Raw genomic sequence first — 14,789 nt, forward strand, 5'->3', positions numbered from 1 at the left:
TAAAAGACTAAAACATCTATAAAAATATAATATAAAACACTATAACAATATAATCTAAAATATCTATAAAAATAATCTAAAACATCTATAAAAATGCAAACAAACACTATAACAAATAATCTAAAACATCTATAAAAATACAAACAAACACTATAACAATATAATCTAAAGCATCTATAAAAATATAATCTAAAAGACTAAAACATATATAAAAATATAATCTAAAACATCTCTAAAAATACAAATAAACAGTATAACAATATAATCTAAAACATCTATAAAAATACAATTCTGATTTATTTATAAACGAAGTAACAAAAAAATAATCAAATTAAGTTATTAACGAACTGACGGAGGAGATGGAGGCTGCGAGCTGACGGCGACGGTGCGAGGCTGCGAGTTGACAGAGTCACGGGCTGTTGGGCTGCTGGCTGGCCATCTGGGACTGGGACTCGGGTGTAGGGGTGCTGCACAGTGCACTACTGCATGAACTTGAAGCCGGCTGAAGGAAATGGTTAATGGCAAACTGAAAAAGAGATGAAAACCTAACTTTTATATTTCCGTGAAAGTACAAACTTGCCCCTAAGAGTTTGCCGAAATTTTGAGAATGCCATCGCATCAACCCAGTTACCCAGCTGCTGAACTTTGTACTGGCCGAAACATCAAATACCGACCGGTACACCCAATATTTTGACCAGTACGGAATGCAGATATTACCGGTACCAACCGAACGGCCGGTACGGTACCAAAAACAGTGGTAGAGAAGACTCGCCTACACAACACCCCGTTTATCAAGGTGAATCAAGCTACTTTATTCTTCACCTTTCTCGCCTTCCATTTCTCATTGGGAAGTTCCTCAATAGATAGAAACTTGGTCACGCCCTTAAACCTGACCTTTGATATCTTAAACCTGACCATTAGGGTTTCTATCATCCTAGCTATCACAGTCCAAGTTAGGGCTATTTTGTTCATGCTTGACACGGCCCGTGCCATCTTGTCTGTCTTTTAATTGTCTTCATCAGGGATTCGGCTAATGTGGAAGTATCAAAATCGATCGTGCTTCTCCAATAGTTGCTGCAAATACTTCTTTATGTTTCTCGCCCGTCGCCATTATTTGGTTGACTACCACTTGGGAGTCTTCTTTCATGTTAACTTCTTTTGCTCTTAGGGCCTCTACCACAACAAGTCCTGCCATTATAGCCTTGTATTCTACTTCATTCTTGGTGGTCTTGAACTCAAGTCCCATTGCGTAATAGCTTTCTTCGCTGATGTTTGACACTATATACATACCCACTCCCACAATCGTCGATGTAGACTTGTCATGGCCTCTTGACGGGGGTTGCTTGCACTTCGTCAGGGAAGTTGGTGAGTTCAACTTCAAAGTCTGCTAATACTTACCCCTTTATAGTAGTCATGGGAAGGTAGTCGATTTTGAACATGCTTAGCTCGGTCAACCAATTCACCACTCAACCAGATGTATATGACCACTAAGTATCTTCTTAAGGAGTGCTTTCGTCATTACCTTTATCAAATATGCATGGAAATAAGGTTTCAGTCAGCGAGCAGTCATTACCAATCTGAATGCTAACAACTTCGTTGTTGGATATCTGGCTTCAGCTCCTCTGAAGGCTTAGCTTGAATAATGCCTATGTACCTTTTCCTCTTCTTGTACTAGGGGAGCTGACACCTTTTCTGGTGCAGTCAACAAGTATAAGTATAGGGTTTCCCCATGTTTGGTTTCTCTCAAAAGAGGAGGATTTGAGAGGTACTCATTTAGTTGCACGAATGCCTTTTCACATTCATTGTCTCAATCAGGGATCTTTCACAACACTTCTAAGAATAGAAGGCACTTGTCTGTCAATCTGGACATGAACCTTTGAGCATTGCTACCCTTCCCGTTAAATTTTGTACTTAGTTCACATTCTAGGGTGACTCCATATTGATGATCGCTCAAATTTTCTCTGAATTGGCTTTAATCTCCCTCTCTGAAACCATGAAGAAAAGGAATTTCCCTGATCCCACACCAAATGCACATTTTGTGAGGTTGAGTTTCATCTTATATCTCCTTGTTAGTTGAAGACGTCCTTGTGCTCGACGAGCAATTGCCTCAACTATTGTCTTACCTTGAGCTTCATTTTAATACCAGTCCTTACCATTGCTTCTCGGCAAGCCTTGTCCAGGGCGATTAGTTGAAGAGGTTCATCAACATCGCCCTGCTTCAAATTTCACTCATCTCAAGTTTCGACCTCATGCTCGATGATCTCAAGGGCCAACGGTGGTGACCATACATCAAGTTTGGATGATTATTCTACCTTCACCTCTATTTTCTTTATTTTGAGTTGAGGCACATAGCATTCCCTTGCTAACACTTGTTCGCCACACACTTCTCCAATGCATACCTCCTTTGAGAATTTCATCTTCTGGTCGTAGTGGAGGTGACGGCCTTTAAGGCATTCATTGTTGGTTGCCCAATGATGTTGTTGTAAGAGGATTGGGTCTTGATCAGTAAGATATTGCTCCTGGTGGTGATTGTGTGCAGGCCTGCTCCAAACACTGGTAGGGTGATGGAGTCGATTGGTTGCACCATTTCCCTTGAGAACCCCTTCAACGGAGTTGGTGATGGACTCAACCGGCTTTGGTCAATCCTCATCTTCGCAAAAGCGTCACTAAAAAGGAAGTTGGTTGAACTGTCATTGTAAACAAATATTCTTTTGGTGGTGAAGTTGGCAACCATCATTGTCACTACTAGCGCATCGTTGTGCGGGTCTATATTACTCCTTCGCAGTCATTGTCGTTAAATGAGATGGCGACTGTCTTATGAGTTCTTGCTTACTTAGCTAGTCTCCCGATACTAAAGACTTGTTCATACCTCGCCCTCATTGCATAGGCCTTCCTACCAGAGAAAGACTCCATACTATCCAAAGACTTAACTATGGAGGCAGCAAGCTCCGTGTTGCATCTACGGCGTCTAGTCAACCTCCTCTAGTCTGCTAGTATCTGCTCCCTGCTCTGATCCTGACACATCACCTATCATTAGGGGGAATGGTAGTTGGGACTCCTGCGGTGAGATTTGATTACAAATCTCAGCAAGTTAACAGGAAACTTCCACATAGGTTAATAATGCATGCATGGCAGTACAAGCATAACTGCATAATCAAAGTCATAAGTAAGCATAGCATAATTTGACATATAGCATGACATAAATGACATAACTTGAACTAAAACTAAAACTTAACTTGACGTGACATGGCATAATGTGAACTTAAAACATAATATGGACTAGCAACATAGCATGAACATCAACTGGAAATATAACTTGGATTTGAAACATAGTATGAACCTGAACATACATAATTTGAACATGAACTTGAACATAATATGAACCTGAGCACAACATAACATAAATGTGAACTCGAAACATAGCGTGAACGTGAACATGACATAACTTGAACATAACATGACATAAACATGAACTTGAAACATATTCTTTTCTCATGGGGTCAACATGATTGAGTAATCTTATCTCATGAGATTACCATGATTGCGTATTCTTATCTCATGAGATTACCATGATTGACATGAACTTGAAATTTGACATGAACGTAAACTTGAACATAACATAACGTAAAACATGACTTAAACGTGAAATACATGAACTTTGAATCTTATTCAATAGATTTAATTAATAAAAGTGACCATAAGGGTGCTACACGGGTCCCTTTGAGCCGTGTGTCCCTGCCGATTACCATATCACAACACAGGTGTCTATATCAGTTATGAGTGTGTTAATACGTACTCCACAGTTATTGTGGCCTCACGTATTCTACATGTCACAATTGTTGTGTCTCACGTAATATATGCTCTACAATTATTGTGCCTCATACTTCATGCTTCACAGTTGTTGTGGCCCCATGAATTGTTTGTGGACACACGTAATATAAAGTGTGGCTCCATCGGCGTTAGTATTTGGCGTGCTCTAGTGACCAGTTAGTTAGGCCCAATTCAAAACCTGTTGACTGTATTTCGTTAATCCAGGAAATTTCATACCTATTTAGACACTCCAGCGTGAATAAAGGAGTTCCATTAGAATATTACCCTATCCTAGTGCTTAAGGTCGTGATTGACATGAATAACTTAACTGGCATATATGACATTTCGTAATGTGACGTGATGTAATACGAACAGACATAAATATAATAGACAACTTGTCATAACCTGGCATACATATAATAGATAATATTTCTTAACATGACATAACATGTAATAGACAATATTTCATAACATGACATAACATGTGACAGTGAATATTACGTGACATGACATACATGTAACAAATAGCATATGTAATGTGACATACTTGCAACAGATAGTAACGTGACACAGAATATATTGTGTAATAGATAAGTATTTTGTGACAAAATAATTCGAGTAATAGATAAACATGAGATGACATAGCATAGCATGGTATATAAAACAACATACGAACATAAACTGTAGTTCCTTTACCCATCACACATACACAGTAACATGATAGTAAGTCAAGAGTTAACTTACCTCGATCGTCGCATTCTACGAGAATAAAGCGCGAAACACGAGGAACTGTAAGAGTGTATTCTGAAAGTTAGAAATTTAATTACTAACAGTTAGAAAAGTGAAAAGGGACAATTTAGAATAAAATTACCATTTTTCCCTCTACATGTGAGAAAATGATGATTTTACCCCTAACTTACAGATTTCACATCCTAAGTCCAAAATTTATATTCCTCTTGTAAATTTTTTCCTAGACTCAAATATCAACTCAGAAAGATTTAAAATCATTCACAACTATAAAAAACTCATAATGGCCGAAACATTCATAGGCCATTTTTCTTGATTTTGGTTACAATTTTTTCCATCTTCAAAACCCATGATTAAACAAAATTTTTTTAACAAGGATCTTCCTATCCTAAGTTTAAAAATACATTTAAAATATCCATTAAGAAAAGCTAATCATCAACACTAAACTTTTTGTAAAAGGACCCAAATTTTTTAACAAAAAGTAAACTCTTAAATCACAAGTTTTGATCTTAATAAAAACATCTCCAAGAATTCCAAAAATCAAATCTTACTTCTAACATATTCACAACATCATCCTAAGATCAACCATGCTTTAAATCATCAAGAAAAAGTCACCAAAAATCACAAAACAACACTTGAAATTTTTTGTATAGAAACTTTTTTCTTAACTAACTTTGATTAATCTCTTGATCCATGGCTTAAAGACGTGTGAGCTTCAAACTAAAACATCTCATGGTTTAAAATTGTGTCCTAAAGAAGATCCAACCATCAAACTTAAAATCACATGGCTAAAATTCAATAAAACATGGATCTAACCCAAAAAAGTCAAATCTTAGGCCTAACCGAGATCTTCTTGCATAGAAAATCATATCTTTAAAACTAATATTAAATATCTTCAAAAAAATATCCTAACATGTATATAAGAGGTTTAGGATCATCATATAAAAATATCAAAGCCTTTGGAATAAGATTAAACCACGAAATATTCAAACTTTCACAAAACAAAAACTGTTTTTCCACTTTTAGTTTTCAAGTTTCTAAATATAAGGAAATCTATCATCAAAAAATTTAGTCATGCAATAAAACCTCAAATAAAATTCATAAACCTATGCTAAAAACACTCCATAAAATTCTCCATTAGCTTGGTCAAAACTTCCAAAAGATAACATACTCTCCAGTTTCATGCCCAAAATGACCTTTCCATGGTTAAAAATACTTTTTACTAACTAATTAGCATGGAATGAGACTAATAAGATATCTACCAATACTAAACTCAAAGACGAACAACTTTTATGAAGAAGTCATCAATAGAAAATACTTACAAAGGGTTGAAAATAGCCACGCAAAAAGATCCAGAAATCTGCCCGAGAGAGCTCTTTCGGGTTACTCTCTAAGAACGGGGGGAAGAAGAGATAAAAAGGAGAGAAGTGTGTCTTGCATGACTTTAGACTCCTGGAGAGGGAAGTTATGGGCTTGAAAGACCTGTGATTGGAGTTGGCTATGTGACCTAAAGTGGAGAGTAATTAGGGCAGTGGACTGCTTGCAGCAGCTGTGAGAGATGGAGGTTGATGAAGTGGACTTCTCCTTCATATTAAGCCACTAATGGGTGCAGCCAATGGTAGTGGATATTCTGCCATGTGGGGGAGGAAACTTCTTCAAGAAGTTTTGCAAGGTGGCCAAATTCATGTGCCTTGGTGGGTCTCAACCAAGTGGGCTTCAATTTGGGGTTTAAAGGGGGTTTGGTTAGGGTTTGAGATGCTATCAGGCCCAAATCCAATTTTTCTTGGTCCAATCAAATTTCTAATGTTTAAAAGGTTGGATAATGATGTCATAACAAGGATTTGATTAATTAATAGTATGCGAAAGTAGTTTAATCAAGTAATTAAACACAATGCTAGAAATCGGATTAAAAAGGGTTTGGAGACCAACTTTAGGGTTTGGGAAACCTTTTAGGATTTTGATTTCAACCAAACTTTTGGGATTTCAATTGGATTCCAACCATTTAGGGTTTCGCTAGGATTGAAACCCTCTTTGGTCTGGCAGAATTGATTGATCATATGAAATAAAGCTTTGCTTAGGTGGCATGATCTCACACCTTGATTTTCTTCACAAATCTAACAAATGGTTCATTTTTCTGCCAAGTGTCTAATATTATTTACTATGTGTGTCTAAGATCTTGCCAAGTGTTCAAATAAAACTTCTCTAATCTAATTTGGATATTCCGCACTGTGATTTTGAAAATAGTGCACTGGGTGTGTTTATTGAGGTTACTATTCACTCCAAAAAAAAGCATAATAAAATTATTATTGAAAAGTTCTAAATATTCATATTAACCAATCGTGAAAATCATTTACCAAAATTCAACCCCGAAGTGCCCCTAAAAATAATTTCACAATTTCGAATAGGCATTTCATCTAGAATTATGAAAATTGGCTATTGCGTCATAAAATCCTAAGTAATCAACTGAGTCTAATGGCATAGACCAAAACATATTCTGACACTTCTAACTACTTCAAATAATTATACTCATATTTCTAGCATCATAGTAAGTGATAACACTGATTATGTTGACAGACTAAGACCTGTGGGATTGGTCGATTCGTAAAAACTTATGGTGTTTTTACGAGGTTTCTAAAGTCAATAGAAATTTCACCAGTAAATTTCTAGCGGGTTATTACAAACACTATCATGTGTACATCTTAGAAAGTTCTTTCATTGTTACATCTCAAAGATACACGGGCAACAAGTGTCAAGCCTCCAGCAATAACTCACAAGTGGTCCAAACTTGAGAAGAACTAGTTTAAGTCAATTGGGACGCGGCTTTAAAACTTGGGGAGAGCAAAATTGGGATCGGACTCCTTATTAGAGATCACTTTGGCCAAGTAATGGGCACCCTTCGTGCTACCAAGTCCTTCAGGTGCAGCCCTTTCGATGCTAAAGCTTATGGATTGCTGCTAGCAATTGTTTTCTGCAAGGAACTAGGCTTGCACTAGATATGTTTAGAGGGGGATCTGAAATAAGCTGTGGATCTCCTACAAAATATGGCCTTGAACTGGAGATTGGGAGGCTGCCTTATAGGAGATGCCCGAAAAATCTTGAATTCTTTTGCAACCTGGATAGTAATGCATGCGTATAGAGAGGCAAACATGGCAGCTCATCAACTTGCCAAAGTTGCTTTTGACTGTGTAGAGGATGTGTATGACATCGAAATGTGCCCTACATTTGTTTTGTCTATTGTAGCAAAAGAAATGGTGTAATATCCTAGCTCCAAGTCACATATGACATCAAAAGCATGTAGTTTGCCATTTTCAATGGTTACATCTTCTCTAACTTCATTTTAATTAATTTCTATGCTTTTATATTTGAAATCATGCATTTTAGAGAGTTTATATTTGCATTCTTAAGATATGCAAGCCTCGTACACTCACTTTGAAAAAAACAAGGGAAAGGGGAAGAGAAGGTGGAGCTCGACTGGGCATGGAGGAGCAGGGGAAAGCTTTGGCGGTGGGGCTAGCAGCATTGCGGCATGGTGCTGTGGAGGCGGTAGCTACAAGCAGCGACAGATCTATGGGAATCCGAGGGGAGGAAAAGAGAGAGGGAGCAACATGGTGGTGCTCGGGGAGGAAGAAGAGGTGGTCGAGGAGAAGAGGGGGTCACACCGACGAGGTTGCGACGGCAGCACTGGAGGAGCCGAAGAAAGAGAGGGATTTAGGGAGAGAGTGTCGGCTGGAGGGGGAGGAGAGAGAGAGAAGAGAGAAAATGAAGGGATCTAGGGTTTCCCTTGAAGATTTAATCCTAACCCTTCATTTAGGGGTCTCTAGTTTTAATGTATAGGTGGATATTTAAACACTTAAAAGGGATGAAAATAAACTAAGTAAAATAGGTAGAAAATGAAATGAGACTTTATTTAAAATCAAACTTTATATTCTTAGTTCCAAAAATAATACTTTTCATCATAAAATAAATAATGAAGCTTACTAAATACTTTTATGAGAAATAAAATCATCTAAATAAATAGGTTTTTAACATAAAATAAAATAATGAATATTCAATAATACTCTTAAAGAACTAAAATCATTTAAATAAAATGATTTGCTAAAACTATATCATTTTTTGGGCTTCACAATATAAAAGGCTTACTTGAAAATTAGGGTTGGTCCAATAATACTAAAAATAACCCACTTAAAATAATTTTGGACATTTAAAATATTTCGAAGACTTTAAAACACTGGGCTCTATTTAAAAATTCATCAACTAAATTAAGCATAACTCCGGGAATTAAAATGCAAAGGCGAGACTTGTGGTCAGTCGAGATAAAAATGAGTAGTTGGTCACATGGGAATCATGATCAGAGACGAGGAAGGAAAGGCTTTGGTTGCTATCTGTGATCAAAGGCATAATGTGCATAATCCAGCAGTAGCAAAATGTTATGCACTCTGGAATGCCCTAGAGTTGTGCAATGTTCTTAATATCGAGAAGGCAATTTTCGAAGGGGATGCTAAGGCTGATGTAATGGCAGTCAAAAGTGACGAGGATAATTTGCCTTTTTTTGGTTCTTTACTTGAAGATATCATAATTGTATTAAAAAATAGATCAGATTGGAGTTTACAGTTTGCATATAGAGATAAGAATATAGTGTCTCATATTTTAGCTAAAGAAACTTTAAGATTAGAAGAAGAAAATGTGTGAATGGAAGAAGTTTCGGATTTCATTGTAAATTATCTAGAATGAGATAAATTTTGTATTGTTTGAAGCTTGATAATGAAATACAGAGGTTTTATTTTATTTTATTTTATTTTATTTTTATTAAAAAAGGATAAATGTGATTTTTTTAAAAAAAAAAGAAAAAGAAAAAAGCGCAATTACAGGAAACCCGTATGAAAGGATTAGCAAAGCTGGTACATGCGTTTCAATATCCTACGCTTGGTATCAATCGTGTCCCATTCTTTCCATAAATATGACCCATACTTCACGAAAAATTAGGTACCTATCGTTGTTGACTTCGAATTCTTCGCCCCTTCTTCTTAGCTCATGATGGAGTTCCATTTCCATTCTTCGGTTTGTTGGTTATTTATTTTTGAGGAATTTTATGTACTAGTTATTATTTATTTTTATACTTTATATTTATAGTATTTTTTCATAGAATGTAGATGTATTTTTTATAAGTGTAAGTGTGTTTTTATAGAATATAGAGTATAGAGTAATGAATAGTAATCGATGAGAAGAATTTTTATTTTATTTTATATCTTAATATTCTCCTCACGTGTGAATTAAATTTTTTTAATAAATTAATTCACTTATTTAATAATATGTGATGTGTAGAATTAAGATTAATAATTAAAACTTCAATTTTGATATCATTTATTTAAAAAATGTAAGGAGATTAAAAGAGGTAATTTTTATAGCATAACTTCGTGAGAACTGAGAATGACGATTCAAATGGACTCCTGGAAACTTGAAACAAATGGATCATTTCTCTCTTACATATACATCATACATGCTTGGAGTCATGCTGCAACGCACGACACAATTTCCACGGTCGGCGTTCTGCGTGTTTGACGTGATCAGAGACGCGACTTTCCACAGCTTGGAAAATTATACGCAACGCCCAGTCGGCACGGCACGGCACGGCACCAAAGTTACTTCTTATATATACATCTCTCGTGCCAGAAGAAGAGATCGAAAACCATTTCCTTTTGAGTATAAGCCATGGCTGTACGTGCCAAACATGTGCTTCTCATTGCAGCTCTCGTGGTTATGGCCTTGATCTGCACCGCAGATGCTTTGAAACCCAAACGTATCCGTATCCAATTCTACATGCACGACATCGTCGGCGGCCCGAACCCGACTGCCGTCCGGGTTGCCGGCCGGTTGACCAACTACACAGGTTCGGACCCAATTGCAGCCACGTTTGGGTCTGTTTCCGTTATGGACAACCCTCTGACAGTCACACCGGACCCGAATTCAACCGTGATAGGACGCGCACAAGGGATCTATGCTTCGTCGTCACAGCACAGAGAGTTCAGCCTTCTCATGACGCTCACATATGTGTTCATCAGTGGACCGTACAACGGCAGCTCGTTTAGCGTGGTTGGCCTGAATCCGGTGATGAGCGAGGTTAGAGAAATGCCAGTTGTTGGAGGCACAGGGATTTTCCGGCTTGCTCGTGGATATTGCTTTGCTAGGACTTACTCTCTGGACCAGGTGGATGCAATTATTGGATACAATGTGACACTTTATACAAAACCAAAATCCCACAATCATTATGGCTAATAATGGAGAGTTGAATCTGATCGATAATTTTGTATATCTAATTAAAATTATTATCAATTAGAATGTAAGTACGTGTCCATTTCTTTTAAGAGGTGAATGGAAGTGAGAGAGAGAGAGAGAGGAAATGCGTTGTATGAATGTAAGTACATGTAAGATGTGAATTGCTATAATTTCTGTATTTGGTTCAGCAAGTCTTTTTTTGTTTTTTATTTTTAGGGGAGGCGGGTTTTGAATTCCAGACTCCCGTTAGGTTGAAATTATGTCAATCAAGCCGCAGATCTTTGACGATTCAGCAAGTCTTATATTAAAACAGCTTGTGTTTTCCAGTTTATTAGAGAATAATAAGATCGATCAGATTTTAGAGCTATTATTATTTGCAACAATCAAGAACGAAATTGTGGGCAGTTGCCAACTGTGACTCCCCAATATTCTCGCCTTTTAACCATGTTTAGAAAACACAACCGACTCATTACTCATCATGCGTTAACACTGTAACTCCCTTGGTCATTGCAGTCCTTTTTTCAAATTCAAATGGTCATTTCCTGATTTCCCTCTCTCATACAACCCATTTCCTCTCTGTCTCTCACTCTATGATATGATCTCACACTGTACTTCAGCAGAGAAAAATAGGGTCGCAAAGAGGCAGATATATACAAAATGTGCACACCATGGACAATTCCAAAGCTTGTCAGATGGAGGGTGAGGGACTGGGTATCTTGTTTCTTGGCTTGCAGATTTCCTTTAGGTAAAGCCATTATATAACAACTTTCTCTTTTTTCTTTTTCTTGCATGCTTCTTTTAATTGTTTTATTTTCTTCTCAGTTTTCTTTCTTGCTAATTAAGCCATTTTCTGGGTAATGAGCTTTACGCCAACAGAATGGAAAATTCCGTCATCAAGTTTTAGCATATTCTAGCATTTATATATTCTGTGTGTCGTTTCCAGATGATGAATCGAATGATACATATCGATCTTCTGCACCTCAAAAACTGCCAAGAAAAAACATGGGTTTCGACACAAAGGCCGGTACTGATCAGAGTAGAGTCATGAATCAAAGTAGCAAAAAGAAGTCACGGCACAAAAGTCGACGTAGCAAAGAGAGACAATCAAAACTCAGTTCCGCACAAACTAAAGACGACATTACAGTAGAAAATGGCTCTGTTGACGACTCTTGCTGGCCAAATTTTTCAGATGAAGACTACATAGTCTTCTGCTTTAGGGAGGATGGAGCATTCGACGTAGTCAAGGATGGAAAGCCAGAAACTTCCAACCGCTTTGACTGCATGTCCAGAAGTTCCAGAACTGTAAACCGAAAGGTTAGCCAAAGTGCTGTTTGTCTACTATATCTTTAAAAGCTGAGACAGGAAAAAGCAGAATGAGAAATAGAAAGAAAAATTCTTTTTGATTGGTAGCTTTTATTTTCTTTTGGGTTTGGACAAACAGCTTAATTATGGTGAGGAAGCAAAAATAGTACTGGTAGAAAGGTGCAGTAATGTTGGGGGAAAGTTGATTAATAATAATAAAGATGGAAATGATATCTGCCCAACAAATCATGGAGATGGTATGATCTCTGACCAAAAGGTAAGAGTGCTGCCTTTTTCTGTTGAATTCCCTTTGGGAAAAGGTCTTTTTAGAAGCTCGTACAACCAAAAGATTCGGAAGAGTTTACCGCTTTTGACCATGTTTTTCTTCTCTTTTCTCACAAATATGAGTGGTTAAAACAATGTGTCCTTGGTTGTGGTTATTGATAGGATGATGAAGAAGAAGACTGCATATATTGGGATACAGAATCGCCTAGAAACAGCATCAGAAGGAGATCATCTCTAATGGAGGATCAGGTTGAAGACCGTGGCTTGGTTTCAGTTGAATCAAGTGAATCCAATCAATCAGATCGCAGCACAGGCTCTTTTGCCTTCCCTGTGTAAGTTTAAGAACACTACAAATTGAAATTGAATGAGCAACATGTCTAGAAATTGTTGTAAACTTTGTAAAAATCATGCATGCAGGTTAGGTTGGGAGTGGATGGGTAGTCCTGTGCAAATGCCAAAATCAGAGGGCCTGCAGTTAAGGAAGCACAAGGCTCGTTGTGTGGGCTTTCAGTGTTTTAGAAACTGAAAGTCTAGCAACATTTCTGTCTCTGTTCTTCCTCAAGTTTCCTGGGCCCCCCCATATATGTATAGGACTGGCTTGAACATGAAGAAATTTAACTAGTGATTATCATTCATTATTCCAAGAACTACGAATGTTCTTCAGATTTTCAAAACATACATGAAATTAATCCCACTCGGATAGTACTATCCAGATTCTTGGATATGTTTTTCCTGTCTTTGTAATAGCAATCAGCCCCATCAGCCAAATAAGGCATTAATGCATTTTAAAAGTAGTTCCACATGCAATCCAAGCCAAAGAATAAGGCATTCATTCACTCAAAACTTATAAACCATGGGATTAGTCCTTAATTATATCAACGTAATCTAGAGCCCAGCACCCACCCCCAAGCGCAAGCATTCAACCTAGCTAATAATTAAGTTGTACCAAACTATATTGTTTTGAGGCATTCCAAAAGAATTTAAGTTAATTACATGGCTATTATTGCATAGTATGAGTGGCACATGAGTCAGACGCATATTGATCTTTTGATGACAACGTTGTTTGTTTAATTTTTCAAAATCAACAACGGGAGAGTACGATAGTGTGATACGTGAGCGGGAGGTTGCCAAAAAGGCGTAAATCTTGTCGAGTCCGAATCTTAGGATAAAAGCAAATAAAAGAAGTTACATATTACAAAAATTTCATATATATATATATATATATGTATTGTTTCTTTAAAAAAATTAAACAAATAAACGGTGAAAAATTAAATGCATTTATCGATATTATCCTGTATTTATACAGAAACATAAACATAAAATCTATTGATATAAATATATAAACTTTCAAATTTCGTATCAGCCAATTATAATTGTAACCATCAACTTGTTTCTTTTACAAATGAAACATAAGGCATACTATTACAAAGAAAAATTCAAAACATAAGCTCCACACTCATGTACACCACTTAAAAACATGTTATTTTACTCTTTTACTCCCTTATTTCATGAAATATGAGGATAAAAAAAATAAAATCACATATTTTTAAGTGGTGTGCAGAATGTAGGACTTCTGTGTCGCACGACTCGGGATAATTCAGTAAGTAAATTCGTGTCTCATGAACTTCCACAAGAATTGGGCTCTGCCCATGTTTACATTACAATCAGTAGGGCATACGCAGAGTTCGAACAACAAGCTCACCCCTTACACAATAACCATGCATCAACTACCTAAGGGAAGTCCCAACCAATATATTAGACTATAAAAATAAATAATTTTCTCTAAGATCAAGTCCTTAAATTCATAATTTTATCACAAAACAAATCTTAATAATCTTTCTGATTTTCAAAAAAGAATAGAATGTTGTAGCAATTACTAACAATTTAGACATGAATATATATGCGGTGAAAATGCAAATGGATTACTTACCTTAAACCCTGGCTAGCCTTCATAGAATGTTCTCACTTGAGTTCGGAAATTATTCTTCTTTCTTATCCATCCTCGTTAGCCCTCGCGGATATAGAGTACAAAGACTTATAACTATCATGTTAAGTTAGGGACCATTCCATATGCAACACTTGTTTGGTATCATTTATAGATCGTATGACCTTTTCTAAGGAGTTGTCTCTTCATCTATCTTCCATAATACCAAACTAAAACAAATATCATAATATATAAGGCTACATGTAAATATAAAAGAGATCTAAAAACCCGTGGACATAAATATATATAAGGGCCAAACACTCATGGACGCAAGCTTTTATACCGAACCATGTAAATTTGTGTCTTTCTCTCTTGTTTATATTTTATTTATTATTCACTTCTATGGATGAATGCAAGAGTATTGTATCAATGTCCAAGCTACTATTGT

The 14,789-nt window shown here is 36.7% G+C and overlaps 2 protein-coding genes across 2 annotated transcripts; both read left to right on the forward strand.

The window, feature by feature from the left end:
- Positions 1–10,121: 10,121 nt before the first annotated feature.
- On the forward strand, positions 10,122–10,918 carry LOC121243599 (dirigent protein 22-like). The gene has a single exon (XM_041141730.1). The coding sequence runs from the start codon at positions 10,267–10,269 to the stop codon at positions 10,828–10,830; it is 564 nt and encodes a 187-aa protein (XP_040997664.1). The 5' UTR covers positions 10,122–10,266; the 3' UTR covers positions 10,831–10,918.
- Positions 10,919–11,089: 171 nt separating this feature from the next.
- LOC121243598 (protein BREAKING OF ASYMMETRY IN THE STOMATAL LINEAGE) lies at positions 11,090–13,111 on the forward strand. Its single transcript, XM_041141729.1, has 4 exons — positions 11,090–11,575; positions 11,774–12,144; positions 12,580–12,749; positions 12,835–13,111. The coding sequence occupies exons 1-4, from the start codon at positions 11,488–11,490 to the stop codon at positions 12,941–12,943; spliced, it is 738 nt and encodes a 245-aa protein (XP_040997663.1). The 5' UTR covers positions 11,090–11,487; the 3' UTR covers positions 12,944–13,111.
- The last annotated feature ends 1,678 nt before the right edge of the window (positions 13,112–14,789 follow it).

The sequence above is a fragment of the Juglans microcarpa x Juglans regia genome, chromosome 8D, assembly GCF_004785595.1.
Source record: "Juglans microcarpa x Juglans regia isolate MS1-56 chromosome 8D, Jm3101_v1.0, whole genome shotgun sequence".
Lineage (NCBI taxonomy): Eukaryota > Viridiplantae > Streptophyta > Magnoliopsida > Fagales > Juglandaceae > Juglans > Juglans microcarpa x Juglans regia.